Source organism: Kryptolebias marmoratus, linkage group LG3 (genome assembly GCF_001649575.2).
Source record: "Kryptolebias marmoratus isolate JLee-2015 linkage group LG3, ASM164957v2, whole genome shotgun sequence".
NCBI classification, from domain to species: domain Eukaryota; kingdom Metazoa; phylum Chordata; class Actinopteri; order Cyprinodontiformes; family Rivulidae; genus Kryptolebias; species Kryptolebias marmoratus.
Genome location: NC_051432.1, coordinates 3021142 through 3034307, shown reverse-complemented (window position 1 = coordinate 3034307; position 13166 = coordinate 3021142). Strand labels below are relative to the sequence as shown.

Below are 13166 nucleotides of genomic sequence, written 5' to 3'. Positions count from 1 at the left end.
TATTTAGTTTTGCTGAGGGGACATAAAACCGCGGTGAAAAGGCAAAGGGAGAGGCAGGCAGTACTCTGCCGCACTGAAGGGGGCGCACGTGAGCCAACGGGTGCTTGTTGCTGCTGTCCTTTTACGCAGAGGCCAGTGACAGTCACGTGCACTACTGCCAGCCGTTAAGTTTTGTTTTGCTCCATTGGACTGACAAAACGGTAATTGTAACATTTTTTCTTATCTTATCCTTAATACTACTATGTGTGCGCGTGTGCGCGAGCAAGCGTGTGTGAGTGAGTGAGTGAGGGAGAGAGAGAGAGAGAGAGAGAGAGAGAGAGAGAGAGTGTGTGTGTGTGAACAACGCTGATGAGATATGAAATAGCCAGTAGCCAATTGAATAAGCTACCCTTTTGGATTTATATATCTGTAAATCTGACTCTCAGTGCCTCACCAACCATGAACCTCACCGCACGTCACTGCCGTGGAAGGTGTGGAAACTTCCGTAGCCGATGATGAGGCTGAGGTGGTGGCGGTCCGACTCACCGGAGAGGCTGAGGTGGCGGCGGTGGCTGCCACCACTGGCTTCCTCCTTTTCCGAGCAAGATTATAAAGATAAACTAAAAACAACAAAACCCAAATCCTCACACGGTAAATATTAACCTTTATTTAACCAGGCAAGTCCCACTGAGATCACAGATCTCTTTTTCAAGGGAAGCCTGGGCCTGAAGGCAGTCTAATATGCAAGTTTGAGCCTGTGGGAGGAAACCAAAGCACCCAGAGTAAACCCACACAAACACAAGGAGAACATGCAAACTACACACAGAAAGACCTCAGGTCCAACCCGGGGCTTGAACCCGTGTAAAGTTATTTACGTGGTATCTTGTACAAACTGTTAGTGCTCAAAGTATGTGTTCGGTATAACACTCAGCTACTAGCATGTCAGGTTTTAACTCAATACCTATATAAGCCATTTTTGTGATTGATAAGGTTGATTAGTTAAAACGGACATCTCGAATTGAACTGACTCTATAAGTTAATCAGTTGTACATTTACACCTAATGATTACTTCCTGGCAGTTTTATTAAAATTTGCCCTCTTGTTTATAATTTATTTTACTAACAAGGCAGACAACAAACACACACAGGCAAATAAGGCAATAATATCCAGATACCATCCATACAAACTACAACAGGTGACAAAGATTTAGCCAGATAGATACCAACTCAAAAACCAAAATCTGCACAAATACATTCTCAGTGACAAACAAAACTGGATCTCCAAAATATACAAGTATGTAACTGCATATTCTGTTATTCTGATACCTCAAATAACCACATTCATCTAATCTGTCACCAGTAAGACACAACAAACTGAAACCATACACTATAAGATTTTTTTGCCCCCTTAACTCATGTTGTAGATGATCCTCATCAGTCACCCTCCCTAAAGATTAAAAGTGGTCCTGTTTGCAATCCCTCCACAATTTAATCTCCTATTGATCTGTCTTTGGCCACTTTACTGGGTGTCTGGACCTGCCTGGCTCTTGGGGAAGGAGGAGCATTTGGGAGGAAGGCCAGGTCACCTGCACCATACTTAACAACACATAAATTTAATAAAACTGATCAACAGCCTGTCAGTGAATAGGTTGAATAGGACCTGGTTTGAAGGAAACCTAATACTGGATCAGCTCTTTAATGAGTGGCTCTAACCAACCAATCTCAATAACTAAAGAGGAAAAAAAATTGATCTTACTTTCCAAACACTAATTCTTATACAGAGATCCCAGATCCATGCAGTTAAAATGAGCTTCCTTTGTGGGGTGGCTGGGCTCAGGCTTGGATATTGGGTGAGAAGAAACTCTGATAAGAGCTGCTAAAGGAGTACCTAAAAGAGTCAGCTGAGGTGGTTGAGGCATCTGATTAGGATGCCTCCTGGATACATCCCTTTGAAGGTTTTTTGGGCATGTACAACTGGGAGGAGACCCAAGGGCAAACCCAGAACTTGCTGGAGGGATTATGTATCCTCCCTGACCTGGGAACGCCTTGGGATCCCCCAGGAGGAGATGGAGAGTGTTGCTGAGATTTCTCTTCTGGACCTGTTGATCCCATGACTTGACAACATACAACCAATAAAAAATGGATGGATGGCTGACCCTCTTTCTTGCAAGCATGAGATGACTCAGGGGACAATTCGCTACTTATTCCGTGTGGCCTTTTTCGCACTGTGAAAACCTTGTTAAGCTCTACATGACCTATCAGCAAGAGGCTGGATTGTGGTAAATTTGAAAAATCTTCAGTGTCAAAGCAGTTATGCTGCTCTCTTCGTACTAAATAATTACAGAAGGTTTTCTTGAGATTCACTATTGTGTTCCATACTCTAGCAGCAGCTTCCCACAATGACACTATCACATATGCCCACAATCACACCTCTCCCCTGGCATGACTCTCTTGGACTGCAGCAGGATACACCTACGCACTGACCACGCTATGCTAGCACTACTGTACCACATTGATTATCAATTCTGAGCTAGGTTGTTTCCATGACCTTGTCAAAAATCTGTGAAAATTTTCTTTATACTGTATTGAAAGTTTCTGGGCTTACATTATCAATTTCATCCTTGCTGTGGAGGAGGAAACACCTTTAAATAACATGAGAAGATGCAGGTGAAGGGGTTTTATCTGCAATACCTTGACAACATCAACTCTTATTCCTTTATTGACAAACAGGCTCAACCATGATAAAAGAGTCTTTGGCTCAGTGGTAGAGAGATTGCTTTCCAATCTGAAGATTGCAACATTTTGAATTGTCCTGACCCTGAACCCCCTACTGCCCCACATGTAAAAATATAAAAAGTACTTTATTTTTCCTATTTGTTTCAGTTGCTTCTGCAGGGATCACCACAGTGAGCAAACTCACACAAAATATTGGCAATTCCGTTATGCTGATGCAAGTTGGTCTCAAACCCACAGCCTCAAGACTACAAGACTGCAACACTGACCACCAAGCTACCACAGCCCCCCAAAAGTGTAGAATATAAAGTGTAAAATGTAGTGTGAGTGTGTATTTGTGAATGTAAATAAACTGTAAAGCACTTTTCAGAACCTGGAGAGGTAAAAGAAAAAGGTGCTATATATCTTTGAACCATTAACCACAATGGGAACAAGTGCTTCTTACTTTGCATCCAAAAGATGAATGAAGAATGGCTGAGTGTGGTGTGGTTTTTATTGGTTGTTGTAGTCCAGTGACTCCCAACCCCGGTCCTCGAGGAACACTGTCCTGCATATTTTAGTTATTTCCTTGCTTTGACACACCTAATTTGAATGAGTGACTGATTAACAGGCTTCTGCAGACATTGAAGACGTGCTGAAAGGCAGGGAAACAATGAAAACATACAGGATAGTATTCCTCGAGGACCAGAGTTGGGAACCACTGTTGTAGTCATATGATGAGTGTGAGGCCCAATATTGATTTCAACAAGATTTGCAACAGATGTAAATGCAAACAGAAGTAGCAACACCAGAAGCTTTACAATAACTTTCTTGGAGCGCTGTCAGTGAAGGCCTGACGGGGTCACTGACTAAGTCAGTTTCACCAGTCCTGCTTCAAATTCTTAACAAAGCTGCACTAGTGTGCACAGACCCAACATCATGATTACACTGCCACAACATAAATAAGCCACCACAGCGTTGTTATAGAAGTTTTGTGCACAGTCAAAATGATCATGAACCTATCAGGCTCTGTCACACATAATGAGAGTCCATGGTGTTCTTCAGACACCCCTGAAGATCTCGCCAAAACCCTACAAAGATAATTGATTTTTTGCATTGTAGAAGGGGTCAACATCTAATGTGAAGGGGGCCTTAGGTGCAAACATAGAGCAGATTGCCCAGATCTTTCCTGCCTCAAAAATTATTATTATTTATGAATTACTTCAGCATCTTTTCAGTCAGTATCCTTTCAGTCCAGCAATCAAAGCTTAAATGATCTATTCAGTCCAAATCAAACAAAGAGCAAAGATTTGTTAAGAGCATTTTTTTTTTCAAAACACTTCTGCTTAAAGAAAACCATCTTAAAAAGAACTCTAACAGCTACAGTGATCTCTATTATAAATGTGATGTAAACAGCTACAACATCAAATGGCTGCTTGCATTTGTTCTTACTTACTTGACTTCAGACAAACCTTTCATGGAAATGAAAAAGTCCAGACAAGTAGAATCCTAAAGCAAAGTCTTGATGCCCTTTTGCAGAGACTTGACTCAAACGCTGACTAAACTCTATAGGAAAGTTTTTTTTTTTTTATTTAGGATTTTTTTATTAGTATAGTGGAAGAATTCACTATCAACTCATTGATTCATTTAGCAAAATCTGGGCTTCAAGTAACACAAAATAAATGTAATATTTTCTAAACATTTGTTTAAAATGTAAAAACAATATTCTGTTAATACTTTGTTCTGTTTATATAATCAACCAGTCGTTATTATTTTCAGTAAAGATAAACAGGATGTAAAAAAAGCAAACCCAACTGAGAAAAAGAGTTGACCTAAATTATATAAAAAAAGAAAACACAAAGCCACACGCACACTAATCCAGTGTTAAAAGTTATAACATGAAACCTTATGACAAAAAGAACCACAGCTCATATTGAATGAAATATGACCCAACATCTATAGTTGGGGCAAACAGTAGAATAACCATATTTTAAAAAGCCAGTTAGTTTGAAGTTAATTTCAGCCTGACTGTAACTCACCGTGCCCCCACCTGACCCTCTTCAGGACAGATGTAAGTTTCTGGTTGGGGTCGGTGACAGCACGCCGTTACACCTCTCAGCACAGCACTTTTCTGTAATGGCCCACGAGCAGAACAGCTTCCTCCGCATTAAACAGGCCATTACTAGACATTGATTGCAGTTAACACCGACGTCAGACCATATTAATCGTTCCATCCTTCCGCTCTCGCGCCTCAGCACGGATCTGAACACGGGTGCTTATCGAGGATCATTTAACGAGGTTTGAAGAAGTGAGGGGATTTCTGTCAGTGTGCATCACATCACACCTGCTGAGTTTAGTTAGGTTGTTTGAAAATCAAGGCTGGAATGAAGAGAACATTGGATAAATGGTTAAATTGGAGGTTTTGGTGCTAACATGGCAAACAGAGGCACAGTTAGATAAAACCTTGGAGCAGCAAGGTCACACAAGGCTTATCTGTTTGCATGCATTGATTGGGAGGTAATAGGTAGCAATTTTCACAAGCAATTGTATGAGAAATTCTTATAAATGAAAGAGCATGACAACGCAATGCAAAAATAAAAGTGGGGGTGATGAACAGAATGAAAGACAACTATGTGTGTTGTAATGAATAAGTTTTCCTGCAAATATCTGCCAGCTGCTCTGTCTATCCCCATGGCGTCTTTAAAAAACTGGATTAACGTGCATTAATGATATTGTTTGCCAAGTATATACCATGTCAGAATGTAAAATGAGATCCTACTGAAAGTAGAACTACTACTAAGGAGGCTTAGTGTACTTTTTTGCTCATCTGTAGGTGCTTAACAAGGCTGAGGAGACAAATGAGTAGTTGAAACAGAAATTAAGTCTGACGATGGGTGTGTTCTAATCCAGGATTTCTAACTATTAATTAAAAGCATTTTGAGTATTGATGTGTCAGGATGTCAGCACGCTGATAAGCATCATATAAAAGTTTAGAGTGGATTGCAGTAATGATGCTACCCACACTAGAATCATTTTACTGGATGTGCATCCTGTGATTTTCAGCCCTCATTGGCTCCTTTAAAAAACTAGTGGCAGGTCTGGAGTCTGTTCATTCAAACAGTAGAAAACAACAGCAGCACAGACAATACAGAACATATAATTTACAAATATAAAAATACAATAATAATAATGATGTTGGGTGACTGCTAGTGTGCCGTTCAAACATGGGTGGTTCTCATTAAATAATTGGTGATGTATTACACATCATTTATTAGACACCAGAAGACAAGTGTGTAAATTAGTACCCATTTGCCTTTCCATACTCTTGCACTTCATTGCTACCATAAATTACCATGAACACAAAACTTTCCCACATTGATGATTTAAAACCAACAGGCAGATCTTCAAGGTCATGCTTGCCCTCTGAATCCTCCATTCTTGGTTTGCTTTGATACAGGATGCTTTATATAATCTTTCTTTGCTCTTTTTCTATTGTGGTAGTTATTAAAAAAGCAATTACAAAACAAAAGCTTTTTATAAATTAAAGTGGTTCATATGTGACTACATGACTAGTAAGTACAAATCCTTCTTCAGATACATCCTTATTTTCTAGGTAGATGTAAATACAAATTAGAAAATACAACTGTAAATCTCGCTACAATTATTTAAATTTTATCAAAATTGGTTAGTATTGATATCAACCAAGAGGCTAAACAAAAAATTCAGAGTACCTGTTAATAGCAGAGCTGAGCTCATCCAGGCGTCTTGCGTCTGTGCTGGAGCCATTGTCCAGTTTGGACAGGGTGTCCATCCTCTTCAGAATCACCTCCAGCATGTCACTGATCTTCCTCAGCACGCCGCGTGACTCCACACTCCCCAGCACTGAGAGGAAAAACAGATGTGGAAGAAACAACAGGAGGTAAATGGGAAGCTTGAACAGGGAGAAACACAGCAAACAGCATTAATCAGAAAGTCTGCATCTCCTCTGCCTCATTATGCTGCCGTTGGTTTTGGCTGCGTTCTTATTTGTGAGAATTTTCTCCATGTGCTTCATTACAGTGAAGATTAAAATCAAAGCCCCTTCAGCTGTGCACCAAAGTCTTCAAATAAATGTATTTGAAAACACAAAACTTAAATATTAGCTTTGTCTTTAGATATTCTGCCTCAAACCTTTTATAGCATATAAGTTGTCTTTAGCAGGGTTATATGAAAAAGTTAATGCAATAATACTTCTTACAGCTTCTTACTTCTTAGCTTCTTACAATACAAAACAAAATGCAATTAAAAGAACTTTATAGAACTATAACTTTAGCTTCCACAAAAGACCAAATCTAAATAGTTTAATGAGTAATAGTTTCCGCTCTCTGGTAAAATTATTATTTTTTGGTGCCAAACTCTTGTCCCTCCAAAAACAGCACCTTAGTCTTATGAGATCAGCTCCTTTACTCCTGGGGCTGTGTTATATTTTCTGAAGCCTGAAACCCAACAGTTTGATTATCTCAGTCCTTAACCTGCATATCCTCAGCTTGATCTCTTCTGACCACTGCTGAACGTTGATCTCTTTTCATAAACTCACGGTCTTAAGGCCAGACAGCCAGACACTCCAGAGTCAGATACAAGCTTATTTTTATATCCTTTGATCCCTTCTGATATGATGGCACATGGATGATATTTCCACAAAGATCATGAGTTATGAAAATACAGGGAATAATTATCATGAGGCACTTAGTTTACTCATTTTATCACACTGAGGAAAGCAGGAATCAAATTCAAAGGCCCAGCATTCCTTGAAAGAATGCACATCGCCCATCACCTTTCATGTCAGGGTTTTTAACTAAGATCATCTTTTGTTGAGAAGGAATGCGTTATAGCCTTTTTTTGGTCAAACTTTGTGAATGACATGTGTGATATATGTGAATCTCATGCAATATTGCAAACTCTTGCAAGATCTATTAGTGCTCAGTGTATGTGGTGTTAATGATTTTCAGCTACTACCACATCTAATTTTAGCTCAGTGTCTGCAAATTTGACTAGGTCATAACCACTTTTGTGTTGGCTAAGGTGAATCCGCCATCTTGAATTGAAGTAACTCCAAATATTAATGAGCTTTACTTGTACATCCAATGATTACTTTCTGAAAGTTTCTCAATTAAAAATGTCCAGTGGTTTATGAGATATTATGATAACAGACACATAGAGTTGATGTCAACTGTAAGGTCAAAGTTTTATTCAAAGATCTTACGCAATGATTAACGCTCAAAGTATGTATTGGGGATGACACTCAGCTACTACCACATCAGGTTTTAGCTCAATATCTGTAAATTGGCTGAGTTATAGCTATTTTTGTATTCACTAACAGACAGAGAGTTGATTCCAATAGTTAATAGCAAAGTTTTAAAAACAAATCTTGTGCAATCAGTTAGTGCTTGGACATATGTTGGGCATGACTCTCAGATACTCACATACCACATTTTTACCAAATCTAAGTTTGCAAAGTTTCTTTCTGAGAATTTCAGTGAAATCTGTCCAGTGGCTCATGAGATGTTTTGCTCACACACAAAGACACAGGCAAAAACATCATCAGTCCTTAGCCTTTAGGCAGGATAGATGACTCAGAGTTCACAAAGTGGTGGATAGATTTAAATGGGACTCAGAATGAATGGTTTTCCATTCGGTTTTATGCACTTAAAAATATTGAAAACAGAAGTAGGATGTTATGATGACTTTGGTTTGTTGTTGCACAAGACAGTCTACATTTTAAATTTTACTTCAGATAGAATTTTGCTCATTTAGATTTCTCTTCAATTACTTACAGTTAATAAAATTGACTTATTATCAAATTAATTGATGCATTTTTTGTACTTCGAGGCCTCTTGTTTTTCCGGTGCAGAATTATGGGGCGACATCACTCTAATTCCCTCAAACACACACATTTCCAGAGACAAGTCACACAGTTTAAATGCTCTCAGAAGAGTGAAACTCAAAGCATAGAGAAAGAAATTGTGACTCAATTAGCAGATAAAAGCCAACTCTGTCATGGTTGATGGGTTTTGTTATGCTTATTGTGTCAGGTTTATGGCTTTTCTTTCTTGTGTCATGGCTCTAAAATTTTATCTTTCTGTGTTTTGCTCTGACATTGTTTTTTGTCTTCCCCCATTATGTGTCAAAGTTGGATTTACTATATGCTTTTTTAATTACTTTTCCTTGGTCAACTGAATTAAGTGGTGTTTAAAATAATCACCTGTTCACTCACTCATTATATTGTGTCCAACATATCAAAGACTAAGTAGGGAATAGTCTGGTGGTTTTGTGTTTTGAACACTATTGAATGGAGCAGCACTTCATAACTGTGCTCTGAGTTTTAACAATTAGTTGTTGTTAGGGCTGAAATGATTCACTGAGTGATTCAAATAACCAGATTACAAAAATTCTTGAGGCAAAAATCTTTAATTCCATGCTTCATTTAATACATGTGATTTCGAACTGCTCAGCGGTCACCACGTCAAAAAGTCAGTTATTACTGTCAGACAGCATGCTTACACTAAGTTTTTTGTGCAAACAAGGAAAATAAAATTAAAAAAAAATAAGCAAAGATCAAAAAACTCAAAAGATTTTTTAAAAAGTGGAAATTCTCCACAGTAAAACGTCTCTGTTATTGTGAATTAGCTTACTCAAAACAGAACAACATTAACAACAACTCTGTATAAACAGAAGGCAGATATGTTTCAGATTAAAATGGCATTACCCATGGAGTCAGTCAATCTTTACATTGAGACCAACAAGCAGATGCTGCGTCCTGAATCATCCTGAATAAACTGCAATACAGTTTGATACTGATCAAATGAGATTCGTACCAATGAGCACAGCAGATAGAAGAGTCCAGTGTCACTGTGCATCTTTATGCATGGATTTGCAACAAGCTGTGAGAGGAAAATAAGTCCCATTTAACCAGAGCTGGCACGTTTTCTTAAAAGCGATCATGTTGGTGAACTTTTTCAGCATAATATCTCTGCTCTGATGACGAGCTCATCTCTCTTCAAACTGATTCCATGTCAGAAAAATAATTCTAGGAAAACATGGACAAAAAGTTTTAGATTGTGAATAGACAAGATGTTCTATTCAGTCAAACAAAACACTGAGTTAATTCTCCCATTTAGCTCATTGTACCTGTTGGAGACATTATCATTTTGTAACAACAAAAGCTAAAACAGACTGTCACAATCATCCTCTCATCCTGTAACAAAGGTATGCAAGATCCAGATGAAATTTAGCTTTTAATGAAAAGAAAATAGGATTTTTAATAAATTACCTAATTGACCTTTTGTTTTGTGTTGGTATATGCACATGGATGATAACGTGTGATTCTGCTGGCATATAAGGGTGGTGCAGCTTTCACTGTAGGTATAATTCAGGAGCTTCTGAAATAAAAAGTTAGTAACCCCTTGTATTGCAACTTCTATATCTGAATGCTCAGTTAATTGATTGATTATTTGATAGAGTATCCAGTTAATAAAATATTAAATAGCTGCAGTCCTAGGTGTTGCATAAAACTTCTGCCAGTATCTATGCCTGAGTTTGAGATGGACAGTATATTTCAGTAGTTCAGAACAGGTAATTACCATGATCCCTCTGAATGACACTGACATAAAATTTTACAACACAAATTTGTTCTGACTCATTACACTGTATCAAAATATGCAGGCATGAATTACAGCTGTAATTGTATCACAACCTTCAGTGTCGCAAAAATTATGGATGATACCTATTTAAACTTGTTAAACATTAAATAGCAAACAACTGTCTTTAGAACAGTAGCAGGTGTGCAAATAATTCAGAAGCAATTAGGAGTTTAACATTTTAAATTTTACTTGTTTTTATTTATGTAGGAACATACAGCATATCTTTAATATGTTTATTTGGACATTGCAATTCATGTTTAAAAACAATTTTCAGTCTAGATTCTTGTGGAATACCTGGGGAAGACTCAGGACATTCTGGAGACACTATGTCTCTAGACTAGCCTGGGAACGCCTTGGAAGTTCCTGAAAAAGCTTGAAGAGGTTGCTGTGGAAAGAGATGTCTGGGATTCCCTTCTCAAGCTGCTGCCCCTACAATCCGACTTCGGAACAAGCAGAAGAGGATGGATGGATGGATGGATGGATGGATGGATGGATGGATGGATGGATGGATGGATGGATGGATGGATGGATGGATGGATGGATGGATGGATGGATGGATGGATGGAATGGAGCTGAAACCACCAGGTAGCATTTTCAGTTGGCTTAGCCTGCGATGCATTATGGTTTGTTTCAACAATTGCAGTGTACTGTTGTGGTCCTGGGGGCATATTCTGAGTTTGTCCAGCAGGGGGAGTCCTGGAGCCTTCTGGAGAGCGGCTGGGCAACTAGTCTGCAACACCTGGAGCCAATTTGGTCTCATCAGTGGAGCTGCATATAAGGAGCTGGCTGACATCTCTTCAGTGCCTGAGTGTTAGCCCAATGTGGTACTTCAAGCCATTCAAATCTTGTTGCATTTTTGATCCCCTATGTTTTTGACTCCTCCTAGGTCTCCCAGCTCCCAGTTGGCTCCAGCTCAGAGGTCTGTGTCTTGTTCATGCCTGGATGAAACCGTTGCCTGACTGCTCCACTGCTCAACCTCCAGAACCACCACAGATCAAACCCTGTCCGCTCTCCGCCATGACATGTACAACTTCTGTACACTGCTTTCATTGTACCAAGTGAGGAGTTTCTAGTGTAAAGCAGATAAAACATTGCAAGTTTTTAACTCTTAAAATAATGATAAAAAATGGTGGACTCACAATATGCTAAATGAGTGACCAAAAACACAGCATTAGGTTGCCTGTGGACATCTAAGTGATTCAGAGAAGACTTGGGAGAGAGTGCTGTGATCAGATAAGACCAAAATCAGACTTTTTAGCATCAACTCAACCTGCCATTTTGTAGAAAGTGAAATGGTGAGTATGGTCCCAAAAACACTGTCCCCCACATTCAAGCATGACGGTAGAAAAATTAAGCTTGGAGTGGAACATAATCCCTCTTGAGATGTGTGCAAACCTTGATGACCAACTGTTTTCCCCTTCTTGTCCATAAACCACCTTTGGATCCTCAACTACAACTTTCACATACATATGAGAAAAGTCTTTTTTAAAACAGAAATTTGCGGATTTTATTTTCAACAATTAGCTAATCATAAGAGTCATGAAACAGAAAATGACTAAGCAGATGTAAACGCCAGCAACTGATAAACAGCTACAAATGTGCACATCTGGACCAATTTTACAACGTTGTCCCTGAGGCAATAAAATTATTCATAGCTCTTGCATTCGCTGCAACCTTGCCAAATAGAAAAGTAAATATGGCATATATTTAAAGTACATACAGACGTTTTCCATGTTCTTTTATGTATGTATATGTATGTATTTCAGACTCATCTTCACATGAATTCTGTTTTGTTTTTTTAAGAAGAAAACATGAACAAAATTTGAAGTGTTTCAGTTAATAACTGTAAAAAATAAAACAAACTAAAATACAATGTGTTTAGACAATGTCTAAATGTGATACAATTGAGCTCCTGTGCATCTAATTTTCAATAATGGCTGTTGCCATGCTTCAACAGCTTGACTGAAGTGTCTAACTGAATTCACTGGACATAATTCAGATGGCACACATCTGTCTGTATGAGGTGTCACAGCTGATGGGTTGTGTCTGAGAGAAAACCAAACTATGAGTTTGGGAAAATGGGTATAGACCTGGGCGACAGAATTGTGTAAAGGCACATATCTGAGATATATTATAGAAAAAAAAGACTACAACCGAATCCTCTGTGTTTTTAAAATGAAATCAGTATAAATCTACCAACGATCTTCCAACGGAAAAAGTCCCAGACCACAAAAAGCAAAGACTGAACTATCCAACAGCAATTTCTAACAGTTGACAATGACCTGAGTTGAGAAAATCAAGCATAAAATGTCTCAATAATATCATCACTATATTCAAATACAGTGTTGGCAGAAGTGGTCTGTCAATGATCTGAGGTGATAGTCATGACAGAGGAAAAGATGGTTAGAAAAATTATACAGCAATCCTCAGTCAACTCTCTCCAGAGTCCTTGGGATATCCAGCAAGGATAAAGGATTACATTTTATTAGGCAAGAATTGCATCCACATCACACCACCAAGAAATCTCAAGAGAGGGTTTAAGAAAATTCCAGGAGTGATATAGCCAGAATCTGGAGCTGAACCCAGCAGAGCATGTTTGGAAAAAGAATTAAAAACTGCCTGCGGTTAGAGACGAAACATATTGTTTAACTTTAAGAAAAAGAAAGTTTTGATTCACTGTGTGTGTCTATATATATATATATATATATATATATATATATATATATATATATATAAATTCCCTTCTCACCCTCCGCGGGTGGTCTTTGTTTCATCCTCTGAGCTCGGGTCCTCTACC

The 13166-nt window shown here is 38.5% G+C and overlaps 1 protein-coding gene across 2 annotated transcripts in view; it reads right to left on the bottom strand.

Annotated features, from left to right (window-relative positions):
- Window positions 1-13166, bottom strand: part of LOC108242732 (alpha-1,6-mannosylglycoprotein 6-beta-N-acetylglucosaminyltransferase B) — a 227617-nt gene that overhangs the window by 152124 nt on the left and 62327 nt on the right. For both annotated transcript variants that reach the window (XM_017427751.3, XM_017427752.3), the window contains exon 3: window positions 6422-6572. In XM_017427751.3, the coding sequence (XP_017283240.1) occupies window positions 6422-6572 (151 nt within the window). The remainder of the gene's footprint in view (window positions 1-6421; window positions 6573-13166) is intronic.